A 19,196-nucleotide genomic window follows, 5' to 3' on the forward strand; every position below is an offset into this window, starting at 1 on the left:
GAGTGAGTGAGTGAGTGAGTGAGTGAGTGGGTATTTCAGTTATTTCACGGTATGTCAGCTTGAAGTGGGAGGAAAAGCATGAAGCAATGAAGGTCGTAGATATTGACACCTTTGGTGAAACCTACGATCACTGATCATGATGCTGACCGACAAGGAATCTTAATCAAATCTTTGTCTTGAGCCTACAATCACAGCATTTTGGGCACTGTGTTTCATTGTGATCATGACAGAGCTATAAGTGTTTCATTGTAACAGAGGTTGAGGCATTCCATTGTGACAGAGCTGTGTTTTGTTGTGACAGAGCTGTGTTTTATTGTGACAGAGCTGTTAGTGTTTTATTTTGACAGAGCTGTAAGTGTTCCATTGTCATTGAGACGTAGCTGTTCCGTTGTGACAGAGCTGTAAGTGTTCCATTGCGACAAAGCTATGTTTTGTTGTGACAGAGCTGTGTTTTATTGTGAGAGAGCTGTTAGTGTTCCGTTGTGACATAGCTGTAGATGTTCCATTGCGACATAGCTGTAGCTGTTGTTGACATGTAGGTGCTGTTGTCGGAGCTGTACCGGAACCTGGGTCTGGCTGGCGGGTGTGTGCTGTTGGTGACGCTGCTGCTCATCGCAAACATCTGGACATCAGTGCTGGTCTTCACCTGCGTTGTTTTCACTCTGGTGAGTCAGGCAGTAACCTTCACTCTGGTGAGTCAGGAACTTGGTTTGCAAGCCAGGCAGTGACCTTCACTCTGGTGAGTCAGGCAGTGACCTTCACTCTGGTGAGTCAGGCAGTGACCTTCACTCTGGTGAGTCAGGGACTTGGTTTGCAAGCCAGGCAGTGACCTACACTCTGGTGAGTCAGGCAGTGACCTTCACTCTGGTGAGTCAGGCAGTGACCTTCACTCTGGTGAGTCAGGAACTTGGTTTGCAAGCCAGGCAGTGACCTTCACTCTGGTGAGTTAGGAACTTGGTTTGCAAGCCGGGCAGTGACCTTCACTCTGGTGAGTCAGGAACGTGGTTTGCAAGCCAGGCAGTGACCTTCACTCTGGTGAGTCAGGCAGTGACCTTCACTCTGGTGAGTCAGGCAGTAACCTTCACTCTGGTGAGTCAGGAACTTGGTTTGCAAGCCAGGCAGTGACCTACACTCTGGTGAGTCAGGCAGTGACCTTCACTCTGGTGAGTCAGGAACTTGGTATGCAAGCCAGGCAGTGACCTTCACTCTGATGAGTCAGGAACTTGGTTTGCAAGCCGGGCAGTGACCTTCACTCTGGTGAGTCAGGAACTTGGTTTGCAAGCCAGGCAGTGACCTTCACTCTGGAGAGTCAGGCAGTGACCTTCACTCTGGTGAGTCAGGCAGTGACCTTCACTCTGGTGAGTCAGGCAGTGACCTTCACTCTGGTGAGTCAGGAACTTGGTTTGCAAGTCAGGCAGTGACCTTCACTCTGGTGAGTCAGGCAGTGACCTTCACTCTGGTGAGTCAGGAACTTGGTTTGCAAGCCAGGCAGTGACCTACACTCTGGTGAGTCAGGCAGTAACCTTCACTCTGGTGAGTCAGGGACTTGGTTTGCAAGCCAGGCAGTGACCTACACTCTGGTGAGTCAGGCAGTGACCTTCACTCTGGTGAGTCAGGCAGTGACCTTCACTCTGGTGAGTCAGGAACTTGGTTTGCAAGCCAGGCAGTGACCTTCACTCTGGTGAGTTAGGAACTTGGTTTGCAAGCCAGGCAGTGACCTTCACTCTGGTGAGTCAGGAACGTGGTTTGCAAGCCGGGCAGTGACCTTCACTCTGGTGAGTCAGGCAGTGACCTTCACTCTGGTGAGTCAGGCAGTGACCTTCACTCTGGTGAGTCAGGAACTTGGTTTGCAAGCCAGGCAGTGACCTTCACTCTGGTGAGTCAGGAACTTGGTTTGCAAGCCGGGCAGTGACCTTCACTCTGGTGAGTCAGGAACTTGGTTTGCAAGCCAGGCAGTGACCTTCACTCTGGAGAGTCAGGCAGTGACCTTTACTCTGGTGAGTCAGGCAGTGACCTTCACTCTGGTGAGTCAGGCAGTGACCTTCACTCTGGTGAGTCAGGAACTTGGTTTGCAAGTCAGGCAGTGACCTTCACTCTGGTGAGTCAGGAACTTGGTTTGCAAGCCAGGCAGTGACCTACACTCTGGTGAGTCAGGCAGTAACCTTCACTCTGGTGAGTCAGGGACTTGGTTTGCAAGCCAGGCAGTGACCTACACTCTGGTGAGTCAGGCAGTGACCTTCACTCTGGTGAGTCAGGAACTTGGTTTGCAAGCCAGGCAGTGACCTTCACTCTGGTGAGTCAGGAACTTGGTTTGCAAGTCAGGCAGTGACCTTCACTCTGGTGAGTCAGGCAGTAACCTTCACTCTGGTGAGTCAGGAACTTGGTTTGCAAGTCAGGCAGTGACCTTCACTCTGGTGAGTCAGGCAGTGACCTTCACTCTGGTGAGTCAGGAACTTGGTTTGCAAGTCAGGCAGTGACCTTCACTCTGGTGAGTCAGGCAGTAACCTTCACTCTGGTGAGTCAGGAACTTGGTTTGCAAGTCAGGCAGTGACCTTCACTCTGGTGAGTCAGGCAGTGACCTTCACTCTGGTGAGTCAGGAACTTGGTTTGCAAGCCAGGCAGTGACCTTCACTCTGGTGAGTCAGGAACTTAGTTTGCAAGTCAGGCAGTGACCTTCACTCTGGTGAGTCAGGCAGTGACCTTCACTCTGGTGAGTCAGGCAGTAACCTTCACTCTGGTGAGTCAGGCAGTAACCTTCACTCTGGTGAGTCAGGAACATGGTTTGCAAGTCAGGCAGTGACCTTCACTCTGGTGAGTCAGGAACATGGTTTGCAAGTCAGGCAGTGACCTTCACTCTGGTGAGTCAGGAACTTGGTTTGCAAGTCAGGCAGTGACCTTCACTCTGGTGAGTCAGGCAGTAACCTTCACTCTGGTGAGTCAGGCAGTAACCTTCACTCTGGTGAGTCAGGAACATGGTTTGCAAGTCAGGCAGTGACCTTCACTCTGGTGAGTCAGGAACTTGGTTTGCAAGCCAGGCAGTGACCCTACTCTGGTGAGTCAGGCAGTGACCTTCACTCTGGTGAGTCAGGCAGTAACCTTCACTCTGGTGAGTCAGGAACTTGGTTTGCAAGCCAGGCAGTAACCTTCACTCTGGTGAGTCAGGCAGTGACCTTCACTCTGGTGAGTCAGGCAGTGACCTTCACTCTGGTGAGTCAGGAACTTGGTTTGCAAGCCAGGCAGTAACCTTCACTCTGGTGAGTCAGGCAGTAACCTTCACTCTGGTGAGTCGGGCATTGACCTTCACTCTGGTGAGTCAGGAACTTGGTTTGCAAGCCAGGCAGTGACCTTTACTCTGGTGAGTCAGGCAGTAACCTTCACTCTGGTGAGTCAGGCAGTGACCTTCACTCTGGTGAGTCAGGAACTTGGTTTGCAAGCCAGGCAGTGACCTTCACTCTGGTGAGTCAGGCAGTGACCTTCACTCTGGTGAGTCAGGCGGTAACCTTCACTCTGGTGAGTCAGGAACTTGGTTTGCAAGCCAGGCAGTGACCTTCACTCTGGTGAGTCAGGCAGTAACCTTCACTCTGGTGAGTCAGGCAGTGACCTTCACTCTGGTGAGTCAGGCAGTAACCTTCACTCTGGTGAGTCAGGAACTTGGTTTGCAAGCCAGGCAGTGACCTTCACTCTGGTGAGTCAGGAACTTGGTTTGCAAGTCAGGCAGTGACCTTCACTCTGGTGAGTCAGGCAGTGACCTTCACTCTGGTGAGTCAGGCAGTGACCTTCACTCTGGTGAGTCAGGCAGTAACCTTCACTCTGGTGAGTCAGGCAGTAACCTTCACTCTGGTGAGTCAGGAACATGGTTTGCAAGCCAGGCAGTGACCTTCACTCTGGTGAGTCAGGAACTTGGTTTGCAAGTCAGGCAGTAACCTTCACTCTGGTGAGTCAGGCAGTGACCTTCACTCTGGTGAGTCAGGAACTTGGTTTGCAAGTCAGGCAGTAACCTTCACTCTGGTGAGTCAGGAACTTGGTTTGCAAGCCAGGCAGTGACCTTCACTCTGGTGAGTCAGGCAGTAAACCTTCACTCTGGTGAGTCAGGAACTTGGTTTGCAAGCCAGGCAGTGACCTTCACTCTGGTGAGTCAGGAACTTGGTTTGCAAGCCAGGCAGTGACCTTCACTCTGGTGAGTCAGGAACTTGGTTTGCAAGCCAGGCAGTGACCCGATGTATTGGAGTGAAGCAAAGACATTCATCACTGTTAATAATATGTAAGGGGACCAAAACTACTTTATAATTTATGTATCAGTCACATGACCATCTTGGTTTTGTCTCCTGAAAAAAGAAGTCTTCTTACGGTTGTAACTTTGCTGACCAAACAAATTTAGTTATTTTCTGCATCTTTATGATATGGAGATTGATCTTTAAACACAGACACCTGAAACACAACTAATCCATGTAGCAATCCTTCTTAGTTCTGAGCCTTTTTTCATTATTCCATTCCTTTGCTTCAACTTGTTGGATAACAAAATTCAACCATTTTGAGTTCTTGCAGAGTTGTATGTTTTCACAAGAACATACTGGTGCAAATATTCCTTCATTGTTTTGGTGTTCAGGAAGTGTTCCAGAATGTTGCATACCATCGGAGTGCAGTGCTTGGCAATCTTTTCTCACAATTATGTGCCCCTTTTTTCTTGCTATTTTTGGCCTTGCAGGTTGTAAGATGGACTACAACGATATATTCCTTCCTACATTTTGCTGTTGTGGATGTTGCAGATTGATGTTGCTGGTGCATTGGAGCTGTGGGGTGTGACAATCGACACCGCCAGCAGCGTCCTCCTCATCCTCTCCGTTGGCATCGCCGTTGACTACTCAGCACATATAGGTCACACCTTCATGACGGTGCATGGAGACCGCAACTGTGAGTCACCACGGCAACAAGCAGTTAATATCTGGGTACCATTACTTCAGGGCAGTGCAATATATGTTAAATACCAACACCCTGACTCCAACATCTGTAGAACATTCAAAGTTACACAGACTAATGTTTGGTGAAATAGGTTTGTGGGACGTGAGGTCTGCATTGTGCTGCATCAGACATTCTCAGTATGGGAACTCAATTTTTAATTGTGATGCAACTAGCAAATGACATTAAACTTTAGATTACAAGTAAAAAATAACATTATGATATCGGTACACACAGCCGACTTGTATGGGTTTTTTGCAGACGGTGTCTGACCAAACTATATAATTTGATTTTTCTTCAAGCAGTGATAAAATATTTTCAGTCAGAATAGTGATATATCTTGATGCAGATCGGTCAATCCTGACACTGAAGACAATTGGTCCTGCAGTGTTCAATGGCGGCTTCAGTACCTTCCTGGCCTTCGTCCTCCTGGCTAACAGCTCCAGCTATGGATTTGCTCTCTTCTTCCGCGTAATGGCAGCTTCTCATCCACTCTATAGGTCTTCAGCAACCCATGCTTGCCGTAACAGGCGACTATGCTTGTCGTAAAAGGCGACTAACGGGATCGGGTGGTCAGGCTCGCTGACTTGGTTGTTGCATGTCATCGATCCCAAATGGGCGGATCGATGCTCATGATATTAATCACTGGATTGTCTGGTCCAGATTTGATTATTTACAGACCGCCGTCATATAGCTGGAATATTGCTGAGTGCGGCGTTAAACAACAAACCAACCAACCAACCAACCTTGCGGTCAACCTCATACCTGTTTTAGTAACTGATTGCATGTCATCTTACCGCGCTGGCGTGGATGATTGCTCAGTATATCAATCAATGGAATTTCCAGTCCACGTTGGGCTATTTCCAGTCTGCCGTCATATGGAATATTGCTGAGTGTGTGAACAATCAAACAAATAGAAAAGAATTTTACTAAGGGTTGGGGCTGAGATATTCTGGGAAAAGTTGCCGCAAAATATGCCGGGTTCACAATGTTTAGGGTGGCTATCAACAAAATATTGATGTGATTATTCGGGAAAAATTTCGTTTTAATTGCCACCATATAGATGGGATGTGCTGCATGTTGTAATCAACAACACACCAACAACAAAAAAAAAGTATTTATGATAACACAGACAGATCATACAGATTTCTACCAGGATAGGGGCGGTCGGGTAGCCTAGTGGTTAAAGCGTTCGCTCGTCACGCCGAGGACCCGGGTTCGATTCCTGACATGGGTACAATGTGTGAAGCCCATTTCTGGTGACTCCTGCCGTGATATTGCTGGAATATTGCTAAAAGCGGCGTAAAACCATACTCACTCACTCACCCATTCTGCCAGGATAATTGTGACATGATGTGTGTTTGACAGGTGTTCATGACAGTTGTGATATTTGGGCTGTTCCATGGATTGGTCTACCTCCCTGTCATCCTCAGCTGGGTGGGACCACAGCCTTATGAGTCCAGCTATAGGACAGAAGACTCGACCAATCACATCACAGTAGCACAGGGAGATAACCCCACCCCGGACTGTCCCAATGGTCATGTTCAGGTAGGAGATCGGTTCCATTTTACTGCAGAAGTAAATTGTCTTGTATTTTAATATTACTGATCATATTCTCATTTAAATCAGATTTTAATGCTCCCTACCTTTATAAAGATTAAACATTAAATGTAATATTCTTTCTAAAGCCTGTGGAAAGAACTGCCATACAATCTCAGCCATCTTTTAGACATGACAGAATTTTCTTGTTTTGTTTTAAACTTTGAATTGAGAGCTTTGTCAAATTATTTTTTTGAAACATAGTCTGGAATGAAAGTTGCCATTTTGAAACTAGTACTATATTTAGCCACTGTGGCTTTATAACCACGCACTGATGACAAGGAAGACCGCCTCCGTGGTCAATTGGTGCATGCACGTTGCTATATAAGTGCAATAATCTTGGACGCGATGTTAAACCCCATTTCAAGGAGGACATGGTGGCCTGGTCTTCTGTGGTGCCACAGTTCTCTGTGCAGAGTTGTGTCCCCTGGGCGTGCCTGAAACGTACATGTTGGTACAAATACCAGATTCAGCCTGATTGTGTTTCTAGGTTTGTCAGCTCGGTGCCGTGCTCCTTTGCTTCACCAACATGATAAATGTCAAAGACCTGTGTCAGTTCAGGTATCTCACATCAAGCTAACGATAACATGCTGTATCACTTGCTTGACAAAGGTGTTAGGATCTACACCGAAACATCGCACTCATTGTAATAAAGAAGTTGTTCATCCATAGAACTTGTCTTACTTCATCACACCAACTTCTAAATGCCACTGAAAGAAGTAACATGCTGTAATATAAGAAAAACACTGTTCAATGCGGCCTCCAGCTTACACTCTCACTCATGTGCCTCTCTTTGTAGCCTCTCCTTGATCCAGTGTAAGTTGTGTATGTCATGCCATAATACCCTCCACTCTCCTTCCTAGGCTTTAGACAGGAAAATGTAAAGTCCAACTGAAAGCTGATTTCGGATATTTTAACTTTCAATTTAACTCCCAACACTGAAAACATTTACATTGTCTTTTGATCTTAACATCAGCAGGGGTGAGAATCTTCCACAGATCAGCAAATTTCCACGAATTTTAGTGACCACAAATCTGTTAAAATCGGATGAACACCCCCAATTTGTGGACCACGCTCCATTGGAAATAAGTTTCAGCTGAAAAGGAAAATATCCAATTCTCAACCCTGCTTCACCCAATACTTCACCAGCTGAAGTATTACAAGTGGAATACTGGGGCATCGACCAGATGTACTCACTCGCTTCTTGCTTGTCTAACCTCTTTGGGAGCAGGTCAAAAATAGTTGGGGGTGCTGGGTTGTCAATTTTTCTGTTAGACACAGATCAATTTTTCTGGAATTTCAGTTCAAGTGAATAAATAACAGCTCTAATCATCTTAGTTTTCTGAGAGAATGAATACGATCCCCATGATGATCTGTAAACGTGCTGAGTGAAGGTGCAGTCAACACGACATCCTCAACTACACAAAAACTCTGCTGCACACCAATTTTAGGAATCATTGTACTGGATTTGTGTGATGACAGATTCTCTTTAGGGATGTCAACATTTTCAATTATGTTGGAATGGTCGTGTATGTCTCAAAACTTAAGAATCCATGTTTTTATCCAACATTGTACTTTTGAACTGCTCCCTAAGTTTTGCCTCCTGTCTCCTATTGCTTCCTGAAGGACATGAATTAGCAAGGTCATGCTCAAGGTCAGGATCATGCTTTATGTGCAGTGTGCATGCTTTGTGTGCAGTGTGCATGTTTCGGACAGTATGTCATGTCTGTCATGTTGGGGCATGCTCGCATGGAGAAACATATATTCATGGCTGCCAAGCTGTTTATGTATAATTTGAGCAAATCTACCTTTTTTAACAAAAAGTTGAGGATGAGAAACTAAAACCACAGTACAATTATCATTTTAAAAATTTCAGATTAAGGGTAGGTAACATTTTTAATGTGTTTTCTTCATGTGTATTCACAAGCTGATTTATCATTATTGAAGATGCAAATTTGAGAAAATGTACTATAATTATGGATTGTTCTTCTTCGATCCAAAAGAGCAGTATTGTGAAAGTAAAATATCAACAAGTTGTCAGCTTTATCTGGACCCCTCAGGTCCGAAATCTATATCTAAGTTAAAGGTGCATGGCTTGTTCGATTGGTTGAGATCCAGGTGATACCCAGTGTAGATTGCATCTATTAAGTAAGCAGTAATTGTCTTGTGGATACCGGTATTTGATAGTGGACAGACCATTGCTTTAATCATTTGGCAGGTGTTAGGTTTTAAAAATTAGAAAAGTTTGATGTCATATGGCTCTCTGACTTGGTTTATGCATGTCATCGTATCCCAATTGATCATAGCCCATGATATCAATCACTTGGTTGTCTGGTCCAGACTTGATTATTTACAGACCGCCATCATATAGCTGGAATATTGCTAAGTGCGGCATTAAACAACAAACAACCCCCCCACCCCCTCACACCCCAACCCCCAAATAACTTGTTGACAGGTATGATTAAAGGGCCAGACTTCATGCGAAGCTACTGATGTGTGCTTTTCCAAAAATAATCATTGAATATTTCTCATGGGTGAATTTAAAGATTTGATGCACAAGAGTCAAGAGCTCAAATTTAGTTATAATGTTGTCCTGTTTTCAAATGTCTTGCTACATGTGGTAGATGCCTTTGATGTTGTATGTTGATGATGTTGTATCAGTCTACACATCCTGACTTTGTTTACTTTTTACCAATGTACAGTTATGTTGGTGGTTACACCGTCCTTGGTTTCGCTGGCACATGTGGCCTAGTCGTCTAAGGCATCAAGTGCTATGCTGAGTTGCTTCCCTTAGTTGTGCCAGGATACCATGATAATGTTTATACAAAACCGATTCCCAGAGTGCTGAACATCTAGAACCTGCATCACTATGGGATTTCCTTCCTCATCAAGTTAACACACCATGTCACTCACTCTATCACTCACACTTTGATTTATTCTTTGTCTTTGCACAATGGACAAAATTGAAACATCTTGAAACAGCCATTGCCACTTGTTTCAGTAAGAAATCTGTAACATCAAACAGTTTGGAACTGAAGACACTTTCATGAATAACATTTTTTAAGTCCACCTTGCACCTAAAATAACCAAATAACCTAACCAGTGCCTGATAGTACCTACCTCCTTGCCTCGCTTTAGCTGGGGTCATGCCTAGTTGCCTTCCTTTAGTAATGGTATCCCTAGTTGCCTCACTTTAGTTATTGTGATCCCTAGTTGCCTCCCTTCAGCAATGATGATCCCTAGTAGCCTCCCTTTAGTTTTGGTGATCCCCAGTTGTCTCCCATCTTGACTTGCTTGACAACAGTATAAGGATCTATACCGAAACGTCGCCTTTGCAGTATTTAAAGAAGTTGTTATCCATAAAGTGTGTCTACTTTGTCATTTGTCAACTTCTAAGTAATGCCTATCAAACAGTTCAGTAATTGTGTTGTTGCCAGAGAACAGTTGATGGGTGTATGAACTGCCCAGCTGCCAATGCTTGTAGTTATCTGCGTATATTATGTTGCAGGGTTTGATAATACCGGTACTGCTATTGTGCTGGACCTATAACCCACATATGCCCCCATGGGGATTCCGGGTCAGAATGGGTCCAAAGCAACCTGTGCTGGTCATTCGAGTTGACTTTATTGATCAGATGGTTTCAGCTCATTGATTTGGTTGATTCCATGTCATTGTACCCCAATGGCCTAGATTAATGCTCATAACATCAATCACTGGTTTGACTGAGCCAGGCTTGATTATTTTGAGGCTGCTGTCATATGGCTGGAATATTGCCGAGTGTGGCATTAAACAACATCATCATCATCTTTTTGTAACATGGTGTGAAGCCCATTTCTGGTATTCCCCGCTGTGATAATGCTGGAATATTGCTTAAAGCGGCATAAAACCTCACTCACTCACTCACTCACTCACTCACTCACTCACTCACTCACTCGGCCCGTGAAGATCCGGGGTAGAATAGGTCTCCAGCAACCCATGCTTGCCGTTAAAGGTGACTATGCTTGTCGTAAAAGGCAACTAACGGGATCGGGTGGTCAGGCTCGCTGACTTGGTTGATGCATGTCATCGGTCCCAATTGCGTAGATCAATGCTCATGTTGTCAATCACTGGACTGTCTGGTCCAGACTCGATTATTTACAGACCGCCGTTATATAGCTGGAATATTGCTGAGTGCGGCGTTAAACAACAAAACACTCACTAACTCACTCAGCTGTTTGTACAACCGTTATTGAAATGAAAGCATGGCATGTTTCTGTACTAACCTTCTGCATACTAACACAAGCCTGTCTGTTTCTTGCAGGACTCTTGGGTCTTTGTAGACTTCAGTAGCTAGTGTGAGTTACTAGGGTTACGGGATGGTGCAAAGTATCAGCAAAATGTTCGAAACTATTTAACGCTACATAATGCTAACGATGAAGATAATAAATAATTTCTGCGGATAAAGTCTTTGCTCGGAATAAAATAGTTTACTACATAATTCCTTCATTTTTCAGTAAAAGACAATGAAGGTCTTTATCAAAAGATTATCTTTGGTGGAACATGTTGATGTTTATACTAATGTACAGCAGTAACACAAGAAATGGATGGTGATAGGCATCAGAGATTGGGGTCAGGGCATTGTCTAACGTGTCTATGCTTACATTTGTACAGATGGGTATTGAGAGACACCCTACCGGCCGACACCCTACCGGCCGACACCCTACTGTCCGACACCCAGTTCAGATAGGACTCACAACCCACGTGACAAGCTGTACAGATGTGTACATTCCAAAGCTGGACTACTCGCCACCATCACGGGGAAGATCAAAACTATCTCAGTATCATGACAGGATTTGTGATAGAACAACGGATGGACAATCAAATCTCCGTGGCCAGCTGTGGCCAAAATTGTCGCCCCATGCTACACAGGCGGAAAACAGTCATTTGTGAAAAGCCTTCCAAATTGAAGGGGTGTCAGGATGAGTCAGGTTGAGTCTACTGTTGTGAAAGGGATGTCAGAATGAGTCAACTATGCTGAAGGTGTGTCAGGATGAGTCTACTATTGTAAATGGGTGACAGGGTGAGTCTGCTTCAGTGGAGGGGTGTCAGGATCAGTCAACTGTGCTGAAGGGGTGTCTGGATGAGTCTACAACATTGGAGGGGTGTCAGGATAAGTACAGCAGTGAAAGGGTGTCAGGATGAGTCTACTATTGTGATGGGTTTGTATGTTGTTTAACGCCACACTCAGCAATATTCCAGCTATATGACAGCGGCCTGTAGTCATGGGGGCCAGGATGTGTCTTCTATAGTCAAGGGTTAGTTTGTTGTTTAACGCCACACTCAGCAATATTCCAGCTATATGACGGCGGCCTGTAGTCATGGGGGCCAGGATGTGTCTTCTATAGTCAAGGGTTAGTTTGTTGTTTAACGCCACACTCAGCAATATTCCAGCTATATGTCGGCGGCCTGTAGTCATGGGGGCCAGGATGAGTCTACTATAGTCAAGGGTTAGTTTGTTGTTTAACGCCACACTCAGCAATATGCCAGCTATATGAAGGCGGCCTGTAGTCATGGGGGCCAGGATGAGTCTTCTATAGTCAAGGGTTAGTTTGTTGTTTAACGCCACACTCAGCAATATGCCAGCTATATGAAGGCGGCCTGTAGTCATGGGGGCCAGGATGTGTCTTCTATAGTCAAGGGTTAGTTTGTTGTTTAACGCCACACTCAGCAATATGCCAGCTATATGAAGGCGGCCTGTAGTCATGGGGGCCAGGATGTGTCTACTGTAGTGAAGGGTTTGTTTGTTGTTTAACGCCACACTCAGCAATATTCCAGCTATATGACGGCGGCCTGTAGTCATGGGGGCCAGGATGTGTCTACTGTAGTCAAGGGTTTGTTTGTTGTTTAACGCCACACTCAGCAATATTCAAGCTATATGACGGCGGCCTGTAGTCATGGGGGCCAGGATGTGTCTACTGTAGTGAAGGGGGTGTCAGCTATGCAAGAAGGCGGCCTGGTGCCACCAGGAAACTACCTCACAATGACAGGACTTGTTTGGGCAGGGACCAGCCAGCAGGCCAAACTTTGTACATTATTCACAGATAGGGCTGCTCCATCTTACCTCCAAGTGAGTCAGATGGTCCTTGACTACACACAGTATTCAGTGAAAGATATTTGGATATGATTATGAAATTGTCATCCATGCCAACCGTCCTTGTTTTCATCAACCACATCATCTGTTCACCACTGATGACCTTACCAGTGACCTTCAAGAAGAGGGACTCATGGCTGTTATCAAATACTCAGTCCGTGGTCAAATGTTAACATGCAGTTTAGACAGGAAGTCTTCGATTGACATATAGCAGTTGGAAGAACCTGAGGATATGAGACATTTATCGATAACAGCTGTTGTTATCAAAAACCGTTTGATATTTTTATGTGAGAGAACATCCACTGATTAGTGCCGATGAGGACCAACATTGAACCAAATACAGTAGCAGTGCACTTCCATCCTTGCAGTGAGAAATTCCAGCACATGCATCACTTGTTTTTATTTTACAGATTTACTTCTGACAAACACTATGTATTGTATCTCTCTGTGTTGAATCTTGACATGGCTGTATGTACTAGTATGTACCGGTATGTACTGGTATGTACCAGTATGTACCAGTGCATGTTTGTTTCATTATGTTTGATTGCATTTATGATAAATCAATTCTCTATATTGATAATTTGTTGACAATGTTATCAACCAATTCTCTATTTTAAAATTCATAAAACAGTGCACCACAATGAACATGAATGAATTCTCTGTATTGATAATTTTATTTATTGCACTATTTGTTATTGTTGATATTGTTGAAACATAAGTTATGTATCTGGCTTGGTTGATATATATTATTTCTGCATATGTGATGCCCTCAGTGTCTGTGTTCCATCAGACAGCCTGTCAATATTTTGCTGTGAATTCAGAATCAACTTGTTTCTATTTATGAAGATGTTTATTTTTACTCTGCGGTCATAATATGATTACCACAACTGGTCGGAGTCCAGTAGAGTTAATACGGCATTAATACGGCATCAAAACGTTCCATGTCCATTCCACCTTACATTTGTAGTTCCAGACAATAACATGGACAGACGTTGATGGTTTTTCACCAGATTTGGTTATTTGAAGATGGATCAAATAAATAAGATCAGAAAATTGGTGAAAAAGGTCCAAGCTTACTTGACTGACCTTGTTGAAACTTCAATCAAACGACACCGCTGAAAACATATCAAGAGCAATAATCAGTAACAGTTTGATAATTATCTCCAAGGTCAAAGGTCACACGATAATGACTTATACTGGCCTCAGATTGGTTTCTGGACTCTTAGTATACAAATATAGATATTTTTGCCAAATTCAGTTTAAATTACAGATCGAATGCATCGGAATCTGTGGAAATAAGGTTAGGTCAAGGTCACATAAAGAGGTTGCTACAAAACCTAACCTCAGATCTGAAAAGATTTTTGGTTATTAACTGAACAAAATGACCAAGAATCTTTATTTAATTTATTTAAAGTATTTTCAAAAATAGTGTTGAAAAATAAAATATATAGTATGAACAGAGTGAGTGAGTGAGTTGGGTTTATGGCCGCTTTTAACAGTATTCCAGTTATATCACGGCGTGTCAGCTTAATGTTTGTATGAATACCTTACCTCATGTCTTCAGTGTTGCAGTATGGTGGACACGAACCAATCAAAGTGAATAAAGAAAAGTGCAGGTGATAGTTAGTCGTCTGTTGTATTTGATCCTTCAATAGTTTTGTCTTGATGATCTTATTTAGATTTCAAATGAATCTACCTGTGTGCCTAGTTGGTAGACTGACAGAATGGACCTTGTATTGATGTTAAAGGTTCCATGAGAAATGCTTGTTACATTGTTGTATGTTGCAAAATAGCACAAAATTCTAGAAAATAGACAGTAAGGAGACAAAACAGGGTTGGATAATCCGTTGGTGCTCTGATGAAAGGGGAAGTGTACACGCAAAAATCACTTCTTATTTGAAACAAAAAGCAATTAGAATGAGTTAATATCAGTGTTTGAATATATACACTCATTTCTTCTCTCAGTGAAAGCAGGAAGCTCACAATAAGTGTGAACATGTATGCCGTTAGGAGGTCTTCGTTTTCGAGGTAAACAGGCCTGAGTTCTCTCCCTTAGATTATGAGGTAACTGGTGCCAATTTAACTGGGTCCCTGTCTAGTCACAACGCAAAAGATATCAAGTACCAGTTTATGTCGAAACGACATAGCATCCGATACATTGTCTGATACCGAAGAAGTTCCCTTGACCCTACTTCACTTGTACTGAACACTGATCCGCTCTAAATTGTACTACAGCTCCGATGGATATGGCGATGCGTGTAAAAGAAATATAGAAACGTTAGATTCTGATCAATAACAAGGACTAAGGCTTTGCTTTTGAGCCTATAAGACATTCTGTTGTCTGCTTTTATGTGGAGGTTGATGAGCCATGCCTTAAACAACGTTGTATCAAATTAGCACTTCAGTATGTTACGAAATTAAACTCTGACCCATCACGTCCAACATGATTGCATATGTAATCCTCGTGAGCGGCAAGACCACCCTTTCCATATTCATAAGAAATCTCCGCTAAAGGAGAGCAGAGTCCTTTGTACGATTCCCACTTTGTCATAAGCATATTTCATGAATCACGGTCAAATACTGATGATACTATGTATTCGCGAAAAGGTGAGCGTATCCTGCGGCACCGATGGCTTATTTGGAAATATCCTCCACATGTCTACCAAACACTTATTGAAAGCTTTATTAAATCCTTGAATGTTGTAATCTTCATGACACAACTTTTGAGAAAGAGTCGTATGAGGCTCTTTGAAAGGGCATGCTCGATCGTATGTCAAACATCGTTGTGAAATGTAGACGCCAAGGGAAATATAGAAAACACACTGGTTCCACCCTTTGGGATTTAGACAAGTCCAATATTGCGGCTGTCAGTAGAACTTTTCATCACGAGGTTTCACAAAGTTGACACCAATCAATTGGTTTATCAACATAAGTATGTTCAATAAAGAAGTAAATACGATTCTTATCGCTCAGTTTTCATGGATCCAAGTATGGTTGCACACTGGCCAATGCGCTGGCATTGGATCCATGATCATTCCGCCAGACAAAAGTTCTATTTTCACTGCTAAGTTCAATGCTTTGGAATATATTCATCTTCAAAATAAATCTCAAAAGATTATCATCATTTCAGATTCTCTTTCATGACTTCAGGCAATAACTAATATGACAACTAATTCTCCACATATTCTTGATATTTTGGAAATGAATAACTTTGTTTCCACTGGCCAGCGCGACATCGTCTTTGGATGGTTGACCAGCCATGTTGTCATGGCGGGTACCACAATGGCTGATGCTTGTACTAAATGTGTGACTCCACTTCTAATACAGTACAGCGACTGCAAGCCTGTCACCAGATGCTAGGCCAGAGATCTAATGCAAAAGAAGCGGGATTCCTGAGTATGTATAAACAGATTACATGAGAAAACACCTACTACCAGTTACACCTTCTTGGGTTGTCGGTCACAGATTTGGAGAGGTCATTTTACGAGCATGTCGTCCTGGCCATACAAGTTTACCTGAGTATTTTCTGAAAGGTGAGGATCTTCCAATATGTGTTCCTTGGGATGAGAGAATCACAGTCAAGAATGTCCTGTTCTCCACCCCACATCTTAAGGATCTTTTTAATAGTGTGAACACTTATTTAGTCATATGTTTGTTTATATGAGACCACCCTCTTGGTCTTGTGGTAGAGCGGAAGGTCCGGGTTTCGATCCCCGGCCGCATCCTACCAAAAGATGTTAAAAGATGGTACTTCTTGTTACCCTGCCTATAGCTCTGCAATAAGGAGCTTGAACAAGGACTGGTCAACTTGGAGTCAGTATACTGTGTGTCTGAGTGGGGTATTCATGTTAAAATGCGACATGGTATCTCAGTGTGCTAGCGCTATAAAATCGGCATTAGTCCGGACTAGTACAAGCAGCCATACACACACGTGCATGCATGAGAAATATAAATGCAATAATCTTTGACGTGATGTTAGACCCCATTTTACCTTACTTCAATGATATGTTGAATTAGTAGATTCATTTTCAAAAAATGCCTTGTAAAAAAGTAAACGATTATTTTAAAATTTGGTAGAATGAATTAGTAACTGAGATTGTTTGTGGCTGTACCCTTGAAGGGCCTTGATGTTGAAATATACAGACTAAGTGTTATTAATTTATAAGTTGTGCTAGTCATGATATGGCCGTACAAACAAGGGAATGTGTGGTCAAATTCAGAATAGGGAATTGCATCGGACATCAGATTGGTCACTGATGCGTCCACAGGTGTATCTGCAACTTTTTAAAAAAATTTGCTATGGCCATGAATGATGTAACCTTGATCAAACAACTTTTTGAAATCTTCAAAGAAAGAGCATGCGCGGCTGTATCTCAAAAGGGAGGGCTCTGAATATTTCTGCATCTATGTAGAGATGAAACAGATGAAACAAGTTTCACATGAATGTTGTCTGTGAGGAAGTCCAGTATTTCATGTATTTGTTTTCTCAGCAAACAGTAGATGACATTTGCCTTCATTTTTGACAAATTGCCACGAACCTTTGAAGATAGTGATGTTGCAATATCAGATGTTTTGACAGAGTTGAACTTTGTTCTTTTCTGAGATTGCAAAAGCAAATCCTTCGAGTTTTTAAGAACCAACATGATATTAATGCCATTAATGGGCGTGAAAGGCAAAATAACGGTGATAGTTATATGAATTGAGCATCGAAAATCGATGACACCAGGTGTTCGCGAAATGTGCAAACATGTCCTGCTGAAACGGTAGCACACTATGGCTAAGTCACTACCGAGGTGATCACAACTCGCGCATTAATCTGTATGGACAGTTTACGTCACAGAATGTCCTTGGTGACGACATAACAGTTTTCAACAGCTAATGAAAGTTTTTTTCAGAATTTGACCTGGCACCGTGGCCCCGTGTTTTGTTTGAAGCTATAGTTTGGTATGGCAGGCATATCATGTCAAGTATATATCCTCTCATGAAGAATCGATAAGTCAAGTCAAGAGTCAAGGTCATCCTCAAGGTCTTCTTTTTCCGCCCATTGTAATCTGTTTCGGCAGGTCACCGAGACTCATTATTCTCTGACGTCAGAACAAAAGTACTTACCGAGCGACACCAGTTTCAACAATCAGTACGGCACACACACATAATCATTTATATGCATGTTTCTTGTCATGTTTTTTTTGCAGATGCTTCACTGATCAACGTATTACATTGACAGTTTATTTCACATATTACCGCCAGCTATCGTCCTTACATTACACGACCATGCAGAAAAATAAACAGAGGGGAAAAAGAAAGAATACCAAGTTTGTTTTATGAAGTAAAAATTAAAAATTGAAAGAACTGTTCTTTAATTTGATTATGTCATTTTAAATAAATTGCCGCAATTGGTTTAATGAAGACTGGGGTAGGACATAAATTTGCCACCACATGACCCCTTGGGCCTACAATGTTAGAAATTTAATTCTGTGCCGAAAAAAATGAAATGAAATTGATTTTAAAAGATAAGATATCTATGATATCCATCAGCAGTTGTTTATTATGAGAAAAAAAAATTAATTTAAAATTATGACCATGAAGAAGTATTCTGTGAGTGCTGACGAAGCGCAAGTACTCTCCTTTTTAGGGAATTAAGTACCGCTAAAGTTATATAATTTTTATTGAACATCATACATAATTAATTGAGTCTGGACCAAAAAACCCTGCGATTGATATCATGAGCATTTGGGATACGATAACATGCATCAACAAAGTCAGCGAGTCTGACCACGTGCACCCGATCCCGTTAATCTCCTCTTGCGACAAGCTGTAGTAGCATGGGTTGCTTGAGACCCAGACTAACCCGGATTTTCACAGGTCGATTGGGGTTTGCGGGGTGTTGGTGCTTGGCTGGGATTTTATCGGAAACAACTAAACTGCCCCAGAACATTCTTGAAATAAATATATATGCTTCAGACTGTTGAAAAGAAGAAGAAATTGTTTACCCCAAAAATTACATTGGTGCGACATTTTGGCTCATATTTTTAATTTCAAAAGTATCTGGTTTTGCAGCTGTAGCTGACAAAATATCGAATCTCCACACATATTGCTAACAGCAGCGTAAAACAATATTCACTCACCTCCATTGTGATGTAACATTCGGTGATTCGTATTTTAAGCATTTCATGTTGTTAAAGGGGGCACGGGTGGCCCAGTCGTCTCTGTTCAGAGTTGCGTCCCTTGGTCACGCCAAAAACCTGTGATTGTGGGTTCGAATCCCGGTTCGCCCCGATTATGTTTCTAGGTTTGTCAGCACCATAACCGTGCTCGTCGGTTTCACCGAAGTGGTAAACGCCTGAGACCTGCACCACTTTGGGCTTTCCTCCCACATTATTCTGACACGCCGTGATATAACTTGAATACTGTTATAAGCGGCGTTAAACCCAACTCACTCATTCATGTTGTTCATATTTGTACAAGTATAACTTGTCCCCAACTTTTCATGATTCAAATAAAACTGTTTTCT

The 19,196-nt window shown here is 43.0% G+C and overlaps 1 protein-coding gene across 5 annotated transcripts in view; it reads left to right on the plus strand.

Annotated features, from left to right (window-relative positions):
• The window catches only part of LOC124133275 (protein patched homolog 1-like), a 35,940-nt gene extending 23,611 nt beyond the window's left edge, over positions 1 to 12,329 (plus strand). For 2 of the 5 annotated variants that reach the window (XM_046497631.2, XM_046497632.2), the window contains 5 exons: positions 540 to 665; positions 4,767 to 4,911; positions 5,306 to 5,427; positions 6,325 to 6,504; positions 11,206 to 12,329. In XM_046497631.2, the coding sequence (XP_046353587.2) occupies positions 540 to 665; positions 4,767 to 4,911; positions 5,306 to 5,427; positions 6,325 to 6,504; positions 11,206 to 11,484 (852 nt within the window). In that variant the 3' untranslated portion in view covers positions 11,485 to 12,329. Of the gene's footprint in view, positions 1 to 539; positions 666 to 4,766; positions 4,912 to 5,305; positions 5,428 to 6,324; positions 6,505 to 7,354; positions 7,381 to 10,855; positions 10,890 to 11,205 lie in introns of all 5 variants that reach the window. The other 3 variants (XM_046497634.2, XM_046497633.2, XM_048400564.1) reach the window with 3 other exon arrangements.
• The last annotated feature ends 6,867 nt before the right edge of the window (positions 12,330 to 19,196 follow it).

Source organism: Haliotis rufescens, unplaced genomic scaffold (assembly GCF_023055435.1).
Source record: "Haliotis rufescens isolate VD_foot unplaced genomic scaffold, xgHalRufe1.0.p SCAF_2, whole genome shotgun sequence".
NCBI lineage: Eukaryota > Metazoa > Mollusca > Gastropoda > Lepetellida > Haliotidae > Haliotis > Haliotis rufescens.